Genomic DNA, 18,798 nt, shown 5'->3' on the forward strand with positions numbered 1-18,798 from the left:
TTCACGCTATCTGAGAGTATAGAGAGTACACCCATTGTCTCACCCCTTATATATTACATACAGTGTTGTAGTCAATCCCCTTGTGAGGGTATAACCGATGGCTTGTATTATCATCTATATATTTACCCCCCTTTCTACTCTCTCTCACTCTCCTTCGCCTCTTTTTTTCCCCACTTGAAATCTATATCCCTCCTCCAACTCAATGAACAAATGCATCCCCGCCCTCTTCATTTACCTAACACATTTTTCTCATTTCCTCTTGTGTGTTGGGCACAATGGCCGACGCAACTGAGCCTCGAGAGATATATAAAATGCAGAAAAAAAAAAAAAAAAAAATCAAATTGAACAAATAAAAATCTAACCAGCATGATAAAAATTACAGGAAATAAAAAAAATTCAAATTCAAGAGGATGATAATGATGAAAAAAAAAAAAACAATATTAAAAAGTCGAGCTTGCGAATCAAACTGACCTGCTCATCGAGTGGAATTTTAGATATGAATGACACATGTAGATAAATCACATATATATTTACAAATTTTCATGCTCAATATTCACTTGAATTAAAAAAAAATAAATTTAATTGTAAGTGTTTGTGTGTGTGTGTGGCTTCATTTATCAGTAAAATAAAGCCCTGAACAACCAACCTAAAAAATTTACTATTGTAAAAGATAACGTGCCACGTGGTAATCCCTCTTGTATTAATCCAAACTCCGGAAGTAACGAAATAAAAAAAAAAAAAATTCACGGATTTTTATTTCTCAGTGACTGGACACAAATGTGAACACGAGATACGTGTTTGCTCCAAACAGAATTAAAAAAAAAAAAAATGAATTTTATCTACAAGTAATGTGAGCTTACCTTTTGTAAAATTCTGAGTCTTTGCGGTCAAAGTAACTGAATAAACTATCTTCCGGAAGCATGCTCAACGGCTTTTGATACTCACGAATAAATAATGGTCCAAAGCGCATTTTATTTTTTAAAAATTTCCTCTTTAAACTTTAAAAAAATAGTAATATATTTTTTAAAATTATTCAAATGTCACAAACGAATTGTAAAATTTATTTAAACAATAAAGAAAAAAATGACACAAATTTTTTAAGATTTTCAAATATATTTTTGAGGTTAATAACGAAGAAAAACGTGTTCGTTAACAAAGACACTGAACAACAAAAATATACTACTGAACGAAGTGAAAGACGCACGGTGTTTGACCAGAAAAAAAAAAAAAAAATTCATAAGCCAGAGACACGATGGAACATGTATGTATGACATCAGCAGTCACTGGGGCACGAGAGAGTGGAGAAAATAAAATATATTTCTAGGGTATTAAGAGAAGAGAGAGCCAAAAAATAAAATAAAATAAAATAAGCAGAGGTAATATGAAGAAAAACGAAGAAATGATATTTGTTTCAGTGTTGGTGTATTTTATATGAAATGAACAAAGACAAGACGTGAGCAATACGATGTCTGTCCTTGCTGTCGTTGTGCCATTATTCCCACAAAATTTGTTTACGTTTCGTGGTTACATATACAAATGTATATTGGTATATCTCACAATTTATATATCACTGTGTTTACTATTCCTCTATTTTCCCTCTTTTTTTTTTTTTTCATTTTTTTTTTATTTTCATTGCTTATCCCTACACAAACACAAATGAAAATACATACATATATATACTTATTATCATTGGGAGCTAGGATACCTAGAAACCAAGTATATAGTAAAGTCAAAACTTTGGAATGCTCATTGTGAAAATAATTATTTCAACTGCCAACAATTTAAATTCCAGTAAATTCAAGAAAACGATGTTTGTATAAATACACTTTATAATATACCTATTGTATATTTTAAATAATTTTTTTGTGCGGTTAAATATATTTTAGTGCCATTATTAAATTTAATATATTGATAAAATCAACATATTAATAATTGTTTTAATTTAAAATAAAATTTAAATGTCATGACAATTTAAAATGAAAACATGAAAATTATTAAATTTAACAAGTGCGTTAAAGACGTTACTACCGAGGCATGAAATTTAAATTTACTCCATCAGGTGAATATATACGATTAATGTAATACATCGTTGTGTACGAAGGGGATAAGCATAGTTGAAGGCGTTTAATGGGCCTCGATGTCATATGATTTACCGGATAGTAATGCTGTATATATAAAATAGAGATAGACATAGATAGAAAGGGGTTGACAATTTTGTGAGGCAATCATATATATATATAAATGAATAGAATATATACATATATATATATGAGAAAGAGGGTGAGAGACGAGAGTATATGTTGTACACCACTGTGAGCTGTCCAAGCGGATGATCGAGACAACGTGTGTCCAACTGTATCCGCGCGTTATTCGCCTCATATGAGATAGCGTGAAAGACGAACTAGAATTGTTCATAGTACTGACAGTTAACCACTTCTATCTATATACTCGAATAATAATAGCCATATGATGGTGAGTAGACACATTTAGAGATTACATCATCAGGGTAACTGAGGGTATATACAAAATACATTTATATTTTGTTTGTACATACATATCTTGATGTACACAGCTACACAAAACATTTTACATATATATATAATTATCTCCAAAGTAAAATGCATTTTACAAAGATAAATAACATATGTATATATATAAACAAGTTGTTTTGTTGAGAGTTGGATACATATATTCATGATCAATAAAATTATATAAATAGCCATTTTGTATTATGGCAAAGCACTCTGTAAATGAGATGAAAATGACGCGTGTTTTGTTTGAGTTTAATGTATATAAAATGGTACACAACCGCACTAATATCTATATAGTTAATATGTATATGTATATATATATGTGGTTGTGTATACCAAGAGTTTACTTGACTAATCCCGTGGCAACAATAGTACGAGGATGCTCGTTAGCTCAGTATGCAACAACGCTAATGGAGGAAGAGAGTATATGTAGCTAACAAACTAAATCACAACATTCCATATACTCAGCAACATATGTTTTATCAATGTGTTGCTTTAAGCTGTCGAATATAATAATCACAGGTAAAAGTATATACAAGTGAGATAGAAATAGAGCTTTATATCTGATAAATGCGTAGAGAGAATTAATTAGTTTATTAATTAAGATTTTGATGCTTTCAAGTTTTACCATGCAAACTTGTAATGAAAGACATTTTGGCATTAAATGTACATCCAAAGAATTAAGTTTTTGCATAATGGAAATTGTTCCAAGACCGAAATTTATATATATATTTATTTTATAAAATAAAAATATTGCTATATATAGAGAGAAAATTGTGGTTTATGGATTTATTTTTTTATTTTTTTTTTCTTTTCTTCTGGACAATTGACTGTTTATATTTTAAGGTTCTTGTTTTTCATATGAAATATGATATCGAATATTGTTCGTCTCAATTTGATGCCAGAGGGAAAAAACAAATTTTCTATTTGAACAATGGTTTGTATAGATTTCTCGGTGGGTTGGCTTGTTGCCAGGTAAATTGTCTCATTCCTAACCTAACTAATACACAAAATGAAACCTTGCGATGTTATACATGTATATTCTTAATTTTTATTTATTTTTTTCTCTGTTGATTTTATGTTGTCGCATGTTGTTCTTATCTATGATGCGGAACAATATACTATTTGGCAAACGCAATGGTTTTTGTCTTGTAAAATTTAAAACAAAAAATAAAATAATTCCGGTTTTAAAATACATTTTTGTATTTTTTTTTTCAAAACATTTTTACTTTTTTGAAACAGAGGGCACTAGTATATCTTTTAAAAAAAAAAAAATCAATTATCAATTTTCTTATTATATAATTAATTACAAGTATCACAATTGAATTTTAAATTATGTTAAATATTTGTGTAATTTTATTGAGGAAATAATTCATGGCTACAATGAGAATAAGCAATTTAGTGGTACTCAAATGTCACCCTAGTGCATACCAGATGCATTCATTTGGTCATAGAGTAACTTGTACTTGATTTGTATATATTCGTATTTCGACAAACGAACGTGCCATCATGTACAGTGGAGTATCGTCACCTTTGGAACTCGGGACATTCAACTAATGCGCTGTTGATCTTTCCGGCATGAGTAATATTCGATATTCATCTAGCAATGTACAATCATTATACCTTGAAATCCTTAACATATGTATTATTCAAGTTAAATCACGTCAATTATATCAACACACATACATGCACTTAATGTATAAATGTCATTTGATATATTAGCACGTATATGCCACTGGCTATTTCCTATGGCTATACATCTATGTCGTATTATGCTTGTTGGTATAAATAAATATTCGATAAGAATTATATCTACATACAGCTAATAATATTTATAACATAATACATAGTAGCTAAATAATTGGAATTAAAAAAAAATATAAATTTCAAGAATATTTCTGACATAAATATTGATGAGAATTATTTTTATCTATACACGTATTATAATTGCGATATGCTATTTTTAATATTCTATCGAATTTCTGATATATAACGATGACTCTTTTTTTTTTTTTTTTTTTCGAATCTGATATAGTGTATTTGCAATCCATTGTACATGATATGCATTTTTAAAAATTTCATCTTCATGTATTTTCTCAGCATTATGGAAAATCGATTAAAACCCATCTCAGTGAGTTTGGCAGGAGTATGCCTGCAATGAGTTTTCTGTTTTAATCTACAGAGCATAAATATATATGTTGAGTATAAAGAGAAAAGGAAGTGAAGCAAATGAAAATATTGGAATGAGACGTATTTTAATCGAAGGGTTCATGTATTCAAAAGATTTTTTTTACTTTTTATATTTATATTTTTTTTCACTTGAAATATTATAGTTGAAATAAAAACAAAACAATCTATTCATCTGTTATTTATGTACAAATGAATATATTTTAATTAAAATATAAAAAAGATAATTATTATTATTAATAAAATAATAATATTAAAAATAAATACTTGAAAATATTTTTCATTTTATTTATAATATAATTTGAATTAATTCAATAAAAATTAAAAAATTAAATTTATTAAAAAGTTTACATTAACTTAGTCATAATTAATTCATAAAAAATTATTAAACTTTAATAAACCCAATTTTTTTTTGAATAATAAATATATAAAATGATAATCAAATTTCATAAATGAATTTTATAATTGAATTGAGTTAAGAAAAAAAAAAAAGAATTAAATAAATAAAACAGAGAAAGCGAATACCAAAATGTATATAAAACAGAATGCAAAATGACATAAAGCTAAGATATATCAGAGTATGAAATAGTAATGTAACATGGAACATCGTTGACGTCAAGCTTTGCGAAACGGATATAATATGCTACCACGATGCAAATTCCCATAGGGACTTGTGTCACACGGTTACGAGAATTCGTGTCTTTTATATATATACAAATATAAATATATATATATATGAATTACATATCGTCAAGTCGTAGCACCACTTGAATGAGATTTCTACTATTTAAATTGAGTATTTACGTTGACGAAAGTCAAGGTAAAGTGAGCTGTCGTACTTTGTGAGCATACATTTAAAAAAACCATATTCACAAGGGGAATATAAATACCAACAAAAACTTTAAGGATTTATGAATTGTTTAAAATGTTATTACCAAGAAAAAAAAAAAAAAAACAAACAAATAAACAAGTAAATATTTAGATTAAAAAAAAATTGTCAATTTGATATTTTATTTTGTTAATCAAAATATTGATTTTGTCAAGTCATGACTAATTACTTTTGGTGAGTTATCAATAAAGCTACATCTATAAAATATGATAACTACAGATGTGCTACTACAAATATATATCAAAGTTGCCTATAAAATTGATGAATGTTTGGATGTACATAACAGTTGGAAATGTTTAAATATATATGTCATGCTGTAAAGTTATGTATATACATATATAAATGTAAAATAGTTTCGTAAGGCCGACGGGTATACGGATTGAATTTTCAATGGGATGTAGAGAGAGACTCGAAGAAAAGCCCGAACTCGTTATTTATTGTCGCACTACTATCGTACTTGCATATATATACTAAGAGTTAAGATATAGATATATAAATCGTCTGGTATTCTTGGTTATAAATATATAGAAATTGCAAAGCAAAGCTAGCTAGCTAGCTCGATAAGACGTTAAAGGGGGTCACATGGATTTCGAAGGTTATCTCTTACTGGATATGTATAGTGAAATCAACCATGCAAACGTTTAAATTCATCAACAATATATGTACATTAATTTTTATATTAAAAATTAACTCAAGAAAGTTTTCAAAGTTAATCTGTTCAAATTTATAACAGCTTTATTATTGACAGCATTTATAGATTTTGCTTCAGTATATACCTAGCCAAGTTTATATTGCAAATAAAAAAAAATAATAATAATTAACTGACATGACATGAAGTATTAAAACTGTAAAAGACTTTTTGTTTTTTTTTTTCAAGACTTATTGTATTTGTGTAGCATAAATTAATGGCTTAATAAGTGGGCACAAAGTTGAAACTAAATCTGATCTACTAAATCTTGGCAAGAAAATGAGCACTGTTATTTGCATCGGTAATTTAGTTAGCCAGTAGTTTGACTTGACTCTCTGGCACATTGGACACCCCAACTCTGTTAATTTTCTTTATCTTGTTAAGTCATTTTAATATTTTTTATCTTTCTTCAATCTGAATAGCCATATACCAAGTATATATAGGGTTGTGATGAAGCTAGCCAGAAGTGTAGAGAAGAAGGATGATAAAAGGGGCTTTAATCGTTTTGGACCCAATGCAAAGTGACATTGTCGGGACCAAGTTGTCGAGTAAATGTTAAAGGAGCCAATGTGAAACGCCTTTGGATGCATAAATGATAAAACCTATATATATATTCTCTTGTTATTTTCATATACCTTTGCTAGTTTGTGATGATATTGCTACTGGTTCTAGTATATATATGTGTAGGTCTCTTCAATATATGTTATCATCATTGGTCGATGTCAGTGTTGGCTACATTCTACTCTACTATACGTTCAATGTTATAATCGTTCGTTTGTTGGAGGGAGGCTTCAATTGCTGATGCGACTGATGCGACTGCTGCTACTGCTGTCGAGCTCGTTAACTCTCGCGCGAAAGACACACGCCTGGCTGAACATTGACCTTCTGTCATCGAACCAGTAATTAACGATCGAGATTATCGAGACAAGATTTAATTGGAAATATATATAGATGGGTATATTGTCGTTTGTGATTTTTAATTTTATTTCCAATTTGATATTTCGATAACATTATAAACCGATGTATTTTTATTTTTATTTTTATTTATTTTTTCAATTAAAATTAATAAGAAAAATAAATTTTACGTTACTTGTAATTGATTTTTTTTTTTCATTTTTATTTTGATACACGTCCAATTATTTTAAAGCGTTTTTAACGATAAAATTAATAATAAAATTTATTTATATGATTGAAATTTATCTTATCACTTTGACATATAAAAATGATAAATAAAATAACAATATCATTGTATCATAAAAAGAAAGAAAGAAAAAAAAAAATTAAATTATATCAAATTGTATGTTTTAATTTTTCATTTAATAAAACAACTTGATTTATATTTAACTGACCATCAATCACAGTGAAAGTAATCAAGATAAGAAATTGATTACATAAAGTATAAAAATTTAAAAATATTTTAATTAATTTGATGTCAATCACAGTATAATTTGTTCATCGAGAGACATTTTATTAAATTTTATAAACTTTTTTCAATAATTACTTTTTGTTCTAAAAAATAAAAAAATATAAAAAAAAAGAACCTAACACATTTCTCTCATGTGTCTGTTCAAATGAAAACATATTCATATGTCATATGATAATCACGATAATTGTTATTATTAATTATTATTCTTGTTATCATGAGTAGTAAAATGTTTGGTCTGATGACTGTGTTATTATTATCAGGGTATAAAATTTAGAGAGAGAGAGTTTGCGATAACGGTCAGAAAACGCGAATGCAGCATTGCGGTATAGAGCATCGAGTTGCCTGCGACATTTCAGCCTGTTATTAACTGTAGTCGTACAGAGGCTATACTCTGACTCTCACCATGGCCAACACAAAGCATATCCCTATACATTTCTAATACATAAAATATCTATATATGCATGCATGCAACAATACGTATAGTAGTGCATATACACACTGCATGCTTTTGCTTTCATGACAGTGACACATTATTCCACCATGTTCCAAACCAACACTTTTAAACTGCTTGCTGGTCCAACCCAGTGCTCTCTCACTTTTGCACCCTCTTCATTTCTCTCTCTTCCTCTCACACTTTTTTACTCTCATCAACTATACTGTACAAAATTCTACCGACTCTCAATGTATACTAGTTTGCATTTGGTGTTACGTGAACCATATATCCTCCTTTATATATATGAACAAAACCAACCGCCATTTTCCGCACTCAAAATCTATTTGGTATATGTAATCCTATCGTTTTCAACGTTGTTCCACTATACAACTCAATCAACCCAACTTCATATTCACCCTATGATTCAAATTTATATTAACCAATTTTGGTATCTGATATTGTATTTTTTTTTTCATATTTTTTTTTATTCTTGTAAAAATTAATTACTTTTTTATTAATAATAATTTTATTTAAGCGATAAATTTAATTTTTTATATCTTTATATAATTAAATTATGTTTATATAATAAAATATGTCCTTGTGTGTCGGAAAAATCAAATCCAATTACAATAACATAATATCATTCTCAATAACAATAATAATCATAATAAAAAAAACATATATATTGCAAAGTAAAAATAATTGAATTTTTTTTGGTTTAGTATTTACACATTAAAAATGTTTATAACACGTATATTTATGGGATTTTATTTTATGATGTGACGTAAAAATGTATACTTAAATTGTGAAAAATAAGAAGATTGAAGTTGAGGAGTATCATGTGTCTAAGATGATATTTATCTAATCTTCTGAAATGATATGGATCAAAAGAGAGAAAAAAAAGAGGGGTGTAAATTTAATGCTATTAACACGAAATATAATTTTTAACGTGTGTGTATATATATACTGTGTCCTGGAACGACATAAAGTTTATCGAGTAAACATCAATCATGAGCTGGTAAAAGCGTTAAAACATTGCCTGGTCTGTATATATATGACCATGTGTTTGATAATATACATATACGAATAGATGTAAAATTTGATATGGCTATTTTACAGCGTGTGTGTGTGCAATTATATATACACATACAAAATATTATTACTATTATTATTATTGTGACCTATATGTGTATGCATGTGTGATAATAGTCATTTGTGAATCAGCGATATGGCATTTTTATTGTCATATCATTTGGCACTTGCACGAGTTTTCAAAAAATATATAAATATAAAATACAGGATATTAAGGAAGAAATAAAAATTGTAATGATGATGAATGAAAATAAAACAAAGAATAAAAAATAAATAATATATATATGTATACAGTCATCATGTAATAAAAATTTATATAATAAAAAAAAAAAAAATGATGGCATGATAGTTTGTGTTGGTTCGTGTGATGCGTGATAATCGGGTAATCGCGTGAAGGCGGAAATTCAAGGCGGTAAAATGCCACGATGTATTAAGTTGATGTAAAAGTGTGCAAAAGGACTCTTATGATATTATGTTATACGTGTTATATTGTAGTGGTTTTACGTATAATCGATAGTGGTTGTTGAGTTATCGAGAAAGATAAAATGTGGTCAGACTGATCGAGCTTCTCTGCGTGTCACTATATAATATATTTTCAAAGCCACATCACACGTATCATCAACTTTTTTTATTGTTGAATTTTTATTTTAAAAAAAGCATGCAAACTTTTCTATATTCATCAGATTTATATAGACAAATTTTTATTCATTATTTATAGACATAATAATTATAGAAAAAGCTTTTTAAAATATTTTTAAACTGAATATTAAAAAATAAGCATAATAATTGGGGCTAATTAAAAATAAATAAATGGAAATTACGAAAATAAATAGTCAATAAATTCATATAAATAAAAATATGGTTATTTTTTAATATACTCATTTAATTTTTATATATCTCAACTAATTATCATTTTATTTATTCATTTTCATAATTTCCATTGACCTATATTTAAATTAAAAATATATATAAAAATAAAATTAATATTCAATTTATTTTTTGCTTTACTCGCAAAAAGTTTAAATTCAGTACACGCGGGGGGTTGTTTGATAAAATTTATAAATCGTTGAAAATTTGAAATACATATTTATATGTATATATAATATAAAAAGCGGTTTTGATGTGGTATATATAGAGAGCTTTCTGTACCGAATTGCCCCCTAATTTTGAAAGCAAAATTGCAGCCACCGTATAGTGCCCACAAGACTCCTCATCCGTGTATAACTACCGGGCGTCACGCCACGGTATTACCATAGAACTCTTGGTACACACTTTCCACATATATAAATATACACACACGTATAAACTAACACAATATATACATAGATATATTATAAATACAATGATTACGATTATAGCTCATCGATAACGTTCAGATTATTCCAAATAGCTTGCGTCAGTTAGTGTCATAGACACGCGGAAAATATATATATCTATACGCAAATTTAATTGATGGATATTTAATCTACCCTCAGCATTTTCATTTTTCATATCTCTATTGTTTGAAAATGATTTTTTTTTTTTATTCAAATATTCGGCAAACCCTATATTAATATATCATTCATATTGTCAACTTTTTTTTTTGTTTTTGATTGCGATTATTTTTATTATTTTATTTATTTTAAATTTTAAATATCATAGAAAAATAATCACGTTGAATAATTCAACAAATGACCATCCAATTACTGATGTTAAATTTATATATATATATATGCACTACTGTACTATCAATTCTTAATTAAGCTCATACAAAACGGATGCGCCTGTTGGCAGTGTATTTTACTCTATGGTCGATTGAGATAGACAAACTGATATATCGAAAATTTGGCCAAGTTTCAACTGCAAATTATCGAAACACGTCAACTTTAAATATATATGTAGTAAATTTTTGGTTTATCTTATTTTATTCACTTAATTATATCGTATATAAATTTATATTTAATTATTTTTTTAAAAATAAATTGGCTTGTAAAAAATTTTCTACTAATTAAACAAAAAAAAAACCTAAAAATTAAATTAATCATAATAAAATTTAGGTCAAAATTAAATAACCAGTGGAAAATGACAATAACGATGCACAAAGTTTATAAAATAAAAAATAAAAAAAGTATCTAGCTCAATTCCGTAAATATGGAAAAGCATTGTTTCACAGTTAAAAGTGCGAAACTGCATGCCCGTTATTTCATTTTGTTCATCAACGAATGAATTGACCATTGTATTTTAGACCTTTTTTTTTTTTTTACACTTTTTCATAGTAGACAATTTTCATTTTTATTTTTTTCATTTTGGCTTTAAATATATACGCGCCTATATATTTTTGTTGGATATTTTTTTTATTTTTACTAACATTTCGGCTTATTTTCAACTGTGTCTGCGAACCTCATCACAAAACTATATGTATATATTGTATATATAGTGTGTTAATACGTGCATATATGTGTATTTTTTATATTTGTGTTGTTTGGGACGGCTTGCACCAAGGGAAATCCGCCCGGTCAGTTAGCTCAATAGATAAAGCGGAAATCCGAACTGGATGAGGCTGATAAAACTAATGATTTACGAAGAGTTGGAGGGCATGCGCCTCGACGCATCAACGTGCCATGCATTCAATCCCTCATACCCTTTTTTTTTTTTTTTTTTATATTCTAGTGTCTATGTTTTTATTTTTTTTTATATCTACTATTTTTTTTTTTAACGTCGACAGAGGGCTTATTGGTCTACACAGGCTTTGCTCGCTTCTTTCAATTTATTTTCCATCAACCAGTTAAAAAAGAAACAAAAAAATAGATAAAAAATTATCATTATTGTGATAATTTACTATTAAAATAATATTGAAAAGGAAAAAATGTTTTAATAGTATATTAAAAAAAAATTTTTTATTACTATTTATTGCTTATTTTCTCGTTGGATAATGAAGTTTATGAAATTTTATGTAACTCGTTAGAATTTTATTTGATTTTTTTTTTTTTTTAAACAAAGTATTAGATGTCTTGTTTTTATTATAGATAAAAGACTTTTGGAAATTGCTGTTTGTGATTAGGATAGAGTAAACAAGGTACCAATAACATGCTAATTTGAATAGATGTAAAAGCAAAAGAGAGAGAGAGAGGAGAATGGGTCATTGCGTTAGTATAGAATGGAAGGCCAGTTGGACGCTTTTCATGAATAGAGTTTAATATATATGTAACATCACGAGATTCGATGAGGGAATCAAACTATACTATTGGCATCAATTTCTCCTGCCAATCTGATGCCCGATGCCTTTGGTTTGATGAACGTGATTTTCTGAGGGAATATTGATTTTTGATAGTTGTACATGCATGACGAGATTACAAAAATAAAATAAAAAAAAAAAAGAGATTTAAACTTTTCTTCTTTTTTAATATACTTTTTATTTTAGAATAAAACATTGATTTGATAGTTGAAATGAAGCTTTTCTTTTATTTTTATTTCTCTTCTTTTTTTCGTACTTTATTTTTTTCTATCTACTTTAGTAATTTTTATTTTTTATTTGAAAAAAAAAAAAAACTTGTCAATGGTCGTCATTTCATCAATTCAAAGGAGAAAAAAAATCATATAAAAAATTTGCCGACCCAAGTTGTATCTAAAGCTTCGATCAATTGGTATACGACAAAATCGAAATTTTCAAATACAATTTTTTTTTTTACTAGGATTACGTTTTTTTTTTATTTTTTTTTTTTCTATTTTTTCTTTTCATTGTCGCCAGATTGTTTTATAAAAATGTAGAGTGTACGTGACCCGAGGGATAAAAAAAATTGCGCGTTGGGATATAAAAATTTCTTGGCACGAGTCAAAAAAAAAAAAATAAAAAATAAATTTTTGAAAAAAAAAAAAAGAAACAAAAAATAAATAAGCCAGAAGTTAGGTCCATTGGCAAGACAAGTCTTTTATCTGTAGTCCAATAACAATATCCTAAGATCACAGTAACATCACGTATATTACCGAAGAAAAAAAAATAAAAATAACCAACGAGATGAGAGTCAATGTCTGTCCAGAAAAATCAAAACTCAATTGGTCAACTATTCGAATTCTTCTCTTGTACTTGTTTGTTCTCGTTCGTTGATATTGATCATTGTCATTGCGAACTGAATGAAACATTTTTCAACATAAAACCAATATTTTTATTGAGAATCAATTGGTTATTTTAAAACCTTTATTCAAAAATATATATATTATTTATATAAAAATAAATATTTGCTATAAAAAAAATTACAGTGTCTGCATTTAGAACAAATATTTAAACTTTTATTATTTGAAAACAAAAATAAATGAAAAAACGAAAACAAAACGACAAAGTGATCAAAATAATAAACTTTTTCAATATAAATTATTATCGAGAAATTGAAATTAAAAATACAATATTATTTTTATATTTTGACACAAAAAAAAAAAGAGAAAAGAAAAACATCGATTTTGAAAAAAGCACGTATTTTCCAAGACATCATAGATGTCAAATTATTGGACATGATAGTTGTACGACATGCATATAGATAGAGACCACTGTCGAATAAAAAATATAAAATTGAGAAAAAAATAAAAGTGTCAGGTTTATGCTACGGGGAACATTGACTGCAAATGTCAAAAATACACAGTTGCAACTTGCACATGAAGGCACATCAATGTGATGAGAAAAAAAGTTGAATCGTTTAAAAATTTTGACAATAAAGAAAGCTCGAAAATCTCGGCAAAAGAAATTTTTTTTTTTAAATAAAAAAAAAACCATATACCAAGAGGGTAAGAATGAGTTCAAATAAGGTACATGAGTGCAATTCTCTAGCAAGGTATATAGTTGTAGCTATGCGAAATTCAGCACGCGACAACGATACAATTTGGAGCTTTGCAACGCCGGCATGTGACAATACAATGTGCTACGTGACTTGTACAAGAACACGAGAATGTGCCTTCTGTATATATAACATAACACATGTGCTATACTATCACACAAATACAATTTTATATAAACCAATATATACACATACATCATGTACAATGGACAAACGTATTTTAATGCACGTAATGTTACTACATACATGCATATATATATATATGAAATCTAGTGAACAATTTCTGTCGTTCTTACTCAGTCATTTTAGTTTATTTCTTTTGCACCAGTAATATTCTGTACACACAAGAGCGCGCAACAGCGTGTTACGACTTTACCCTCTTCTTTTTTTTTTTTTTTTTTTCATATTTAACTTTTCCCTTAAAAAAATTCTAGACACACTACCACACACACAACACATGTGTATTACTCACGAATTTATACTATTTTATAATATATATTATATACATATACTTTTTAATGTTGCATCGCTTTGAATGTTCTTGCCAACATTTTTAGTGTATCTTGAAATTCGTAAGATTTATCAGATTCTCATAATGCAATATTCAAGTTTTTCAAGAAATATGATTAAAATCTAAATAGCACAATTTTTTTTGATATTTATATGTTATTTAATTATAATGAATCATCATTGATGATGAAAAAAATTAAAAGAATGAGATAATAAAATAAAAAACTTTAAAGAAAAAATTATCTTTGGTAAATAAATATGGATTTTATTTTAGTATGAGTTAATATATATTTGTTGGAAGTATATATAATGGGTGTATGTATGGGTGAGACAACATTGGAAATATGTTTGTCAGAGCAAAAGATAGGCCATCTGGCGCGTGATAACGATAACCCAGCGGCAAATAGAGCATCAAACTCAAATTATTAAAAAAAAAAAAAAAAAAATTCTACTAGTAATAATAATAGTAACATTATAAAATAATACAAAATTATTTAAATAATAATAATGTAAACATTTATAAAATAATAATAATATATAAATAAATATAAAAACTCACGTATTTTCCTTTTGGTTATCAATATTATTTTGATGTGATCTTGTTGATTGCACCTTTGAATATGGATGTGGATGATGCGACACATTATTGTTATTGTTATTATTAATATTATTATTATTAGTGTTATTATTATTATTATTTTGCATATGTACTTTGTTGGCATTGCCATCGGTTGGCGAGCCCGGCGATATTTTGCCCGCCAAGGCATTTAAAGACTGTAACATTTTCATTGAAAATAATTTGTTTTTTTTATTTACGCGTTAATAATTAAATTGACACTCACTAAATACACTCACGAATTTTAAAACAATAATGTTGTTTGTTGTTTACGTAGCACACTATTATTAAACTTTATTTTTTATATTTTTTTTTTTTATTCGAAATAATGTTTTATTTATTTTACTATTTTTTCATTATTGAATTTTCTTGGTATGATGTATTTAATTCACACAATTCAACACTATTGTAATGTAACACTTGATAAAGGGATCACTTGTATTGTTTATTTAGTTTGTTTGTAAAGCCAGATGTCTTTTTGGTGTCACGAATGCTTCGAGAATATTTAATTAACTTCGTTTATATATATGGATGAAGAACCTGAGGCACAATCGTTGTCGTAAATGTCGTATTGTACGCTATTTTATTATGTTCAACAGTGCAGTTGTTATCAGTTTTATTCAATCGATAACGCCCTTTCTGCTTTGACTCTCTGAAACATTAAAAGAAAATTATATATATATTTATAATTATTTAATCAAATAAAAAAAAAGGTTTTTGATAAGTTGGATATATAGTCTAGGGGAAAAATTGATAAGATTACAGTGATTGTCAAAGATGATTATTATTTTTTTATTTTTTTTTTTTATACTATGCTATATATATATTGGAGTTTGATAAAAAAAATATTCCATCTGTTTATTAGAGTATTAAAATATAATTGAAAAAAGATAAAAAAAAAAATAAATTAATCAATTTTAAAAATAAGAATATTAAATTACTGTTAAATAAAAAAATTCCAAAATAAATTCAGTGGAAAATATTGATAATTTTTAATAAAATTTAAAATTTAATTTTCCATTATATTTTTATTTTAATTTAACGAAGAACTCTCAGTTGAGAATGCAATTTACAAAACGAAAGTAAGCAAGAATTTTATATACATGTATAGTTCCAATCGCTTTTTTTTTTTAAATAAAATAAAAAAAGTAAAAATGAAATATACTAGAGTTGGAAGAAGAAAAAAAGAAAAAAGTAACTGGTTTACAACGAGTCAATTAAAAGTTTAAGTTTAATTAGAAACTCAGCTCGTACGCAACGAGGCGCGCGGAAGGCACCGGATCAGAAATTTTACGTGGTATTGGTAATTGTATTTTATCTGTGCATGTAGATAAACTAGTCACATGTGTGTACGTGTGATGTAAGGGTGGTAACAATGAACAAAAAAGAAAAAACATTTAAAAATAGTCGAAAATAGAACAAAATGTGAGTCGAAGCGTTGAAAAGAGTAGATAAATAAAAGAAAAAAGTAAAAAAAAAAAGAAATTGAGAAAGCAAGCATATAGGAGAGTTCAAATGCTACCCTCGTTTGACTCATTCTCTCATTTTTTCTTTTCTATTTCCAACATTTTTCAACCCCCTTTGGTCCTACATTTGCTCGTCTTTCGGTTCCGTTCAACGGACTTTCCAAGTACAAGCTCCCTTTGTTCTCCCTAGTGTCTTTTTTTTATCATTTTTTTTTTTTTGTTTTCATTCTTCTCACTCTCACTTTATTTTCTTGCATTTTTCCCTCGAGATAGTCTCTCAGGACTTGTGTCTTTTCACTGCACTGTAAACGAAAGATTTGAAGATGCGGAAAACGAGCAAGATAATTTTTGCAGTCAACAATGTTTTTATTTATTTATTTTTTTCATTTTATTTTATTTTTGTTGTTCAGTATTTTCACACGTGCTGTTCATTAATGCTGTAATGAATGTTTTTTTTTTTTTTTTTTCATCAAATAAAGATTGAAGGGAGCACAATTTACTGCATCACAAAACACAAAAAAAAAAAAACAAAAAAAGGAAATGGCAAATAATTTTGGTAGATTGGTCCCCGAGAGATTTGCGAATAAACCGTGTGCGATTTAGCACACGTATATATATATGTATGTAATTTAGGAATGTATATATATATATACATAATTCTGAACTTTGGAGGTTTAACTGAAGGCTTTTGTTCCTTACGTTCAAAGTCCTCGAGACTTTACCAGTAGATTTCATACCGAAGTACTTGTTCACACCCTCTATTCACCTGCGCACAATATAACAAGTGAAAATTCATCTTGATTTTTTTCTTCTATTATTTCCCTTTTTCCATTCTTTTGTTATTTGTTTTTTTACTTTTTCACACTTTTGTTTTCACCGTTTGTTTGATTTATTTATATTCATTCTTTTTTTTTTTTTACTTGTTTTGTATATTATAATTTTTTTTTTTTTCCATTTTGAGTATCATTGAATTAAACACGACACACTTATTGAGCCATGAAATTTTCATTCACAATATCAAGCAACAAATTTACGCTAAAATGCAGGGCTTTATACTTGGCTCGTCACTCGACTCATTTGAGTGCTCAAATTAAAATTCATGTTACTTGTGATGGGTTGGAGAAGCGATTACGAATTAGTCAAGTATATGATTTTCATACTGAAATATGCATTATACTAATGGCAGGTGCTAATTATTTTTTTATTATTTTTATTATTTGAAAATTAATAGAAAATAATTAATGAAATTTATAAAATATTTAAAAATTTAAATTACTATAAATTAAAATATGTATGTACCTGATTTTTTTTTTTTTACACTATCAATAACGTATTGAACTTGTGAATTTAATAAATGCAAATATATATTTGATAAATAATATAGCCAAGCACCGGTAGCAACACCTGAACTCAACTGAGATCGTGTCTGAAAGCGACAAGCCACGCAGCCTCGTATACTCGTTATCACTTATCGTGTTATCAGTCGGTCTCCCTTCCAATCAGTTTATTTTCAGTTTACTTTTTTCTCATTCGAGATAAAAATGAGTCAAAATAAAATAAATATAAAATAAAAAATAATAAAAGATGAAGACAAAATAAAAGTATGATAATAAAGAGAAAAACAAAAAAAAAAATAAAATAATAAGGTAACAACCTGATAAAAGAAAATTACAAAAAGAAAAAAAATTGGTGGTTGTGATGGTGGTGGTGGTGGTGGTGGTGGTGGTGGTGGTGGTGGTGGTGGTGGTGGTGGTGGTGGTGGTGGAAGAGAATGAAAAAAAAAAATTTATATATATATATATATGATTTTGATTACCTGAATCATCATTTCATATGGCGTCGTCTTCAGTTTTTTCATCCCCATCGACAGCCTCTTCCTCGCCCCCACCGCCGCCGCCTCCTCCCCCTTTTGATCCTTTTTTTATCTCAGCCGTGATGGCAAGGGGGGGCGGGCCTCGGCGTTATTTCCGAGGCTCAATCATCACTACCCTCGTCGTTTTTTTTCGTTTTTTTTTTTTTTGCTTATTCTCTCACTTGGTGGTTTGCTTTACGATATTTTTGATTGGACCTAACCAAGATCAAATAAGATGAGAAAAATAAATAAATATCTTTATAAAAAATAAAAAATAACAATCATAATTATATATCTAAAAAA

The 18,798-nt window shown here is 27.5% G+C and overlaps 1 protein-coding gene across 12 annotated transcripts in view; it reads right to left on the minus strand.

The window, feature by feature from the left end:
- Positions 1 to 18,798, minus strand: part of LOC122861210 (CUGBP Elav-like family member 2) — an 83,857-nt gene that overhangs the window by 56,663 nt on the left and 8,396 nt on the right. For 11 of the 12 annotated variants that reach the window (XM_044165454.1, XM_044165447.1, XM_044165452.1 and 8 more), the window contains exons 2-3: positions 18,460 to 18,711; positions 15,121 to 15,829 (exon numbers count right to left, since the gene is read on the minus strand). In XM_044165454.1, the coding sequence (XP_044021389.1) occupies positions 15,121 to 15,350 (230 nt within the window). In that variant the 5' untranslated portion in view covers positions 15,351 to 15,829; positions 18,460 to 18,711. Of the gene's footprint in view, positions 1 to 860; positions 923 to 15,120; positions 15,830 to 18,459; positions 18,712 to 18,798 lie in introns of those variants that run through there. The other variant, XM_044165455.1, reaches the window with a different exon arrangement.

This window comes from Aphidius gifuensis, linkage group LG1, assembly GCF_014905175.1.
Source record: "Aphidius gifuensis isolate YNYX2018 linkage group LG1, ASM1490517v1, whole genome shotgun sequence".
Classification (NCBI taxonomy): domain Eukaryota; kingdom Metazoa; phylum Arthropoda; class Insecta; order Hymenoptera; family Braconidae; genus Aphidius; species Aphidius gifuensis.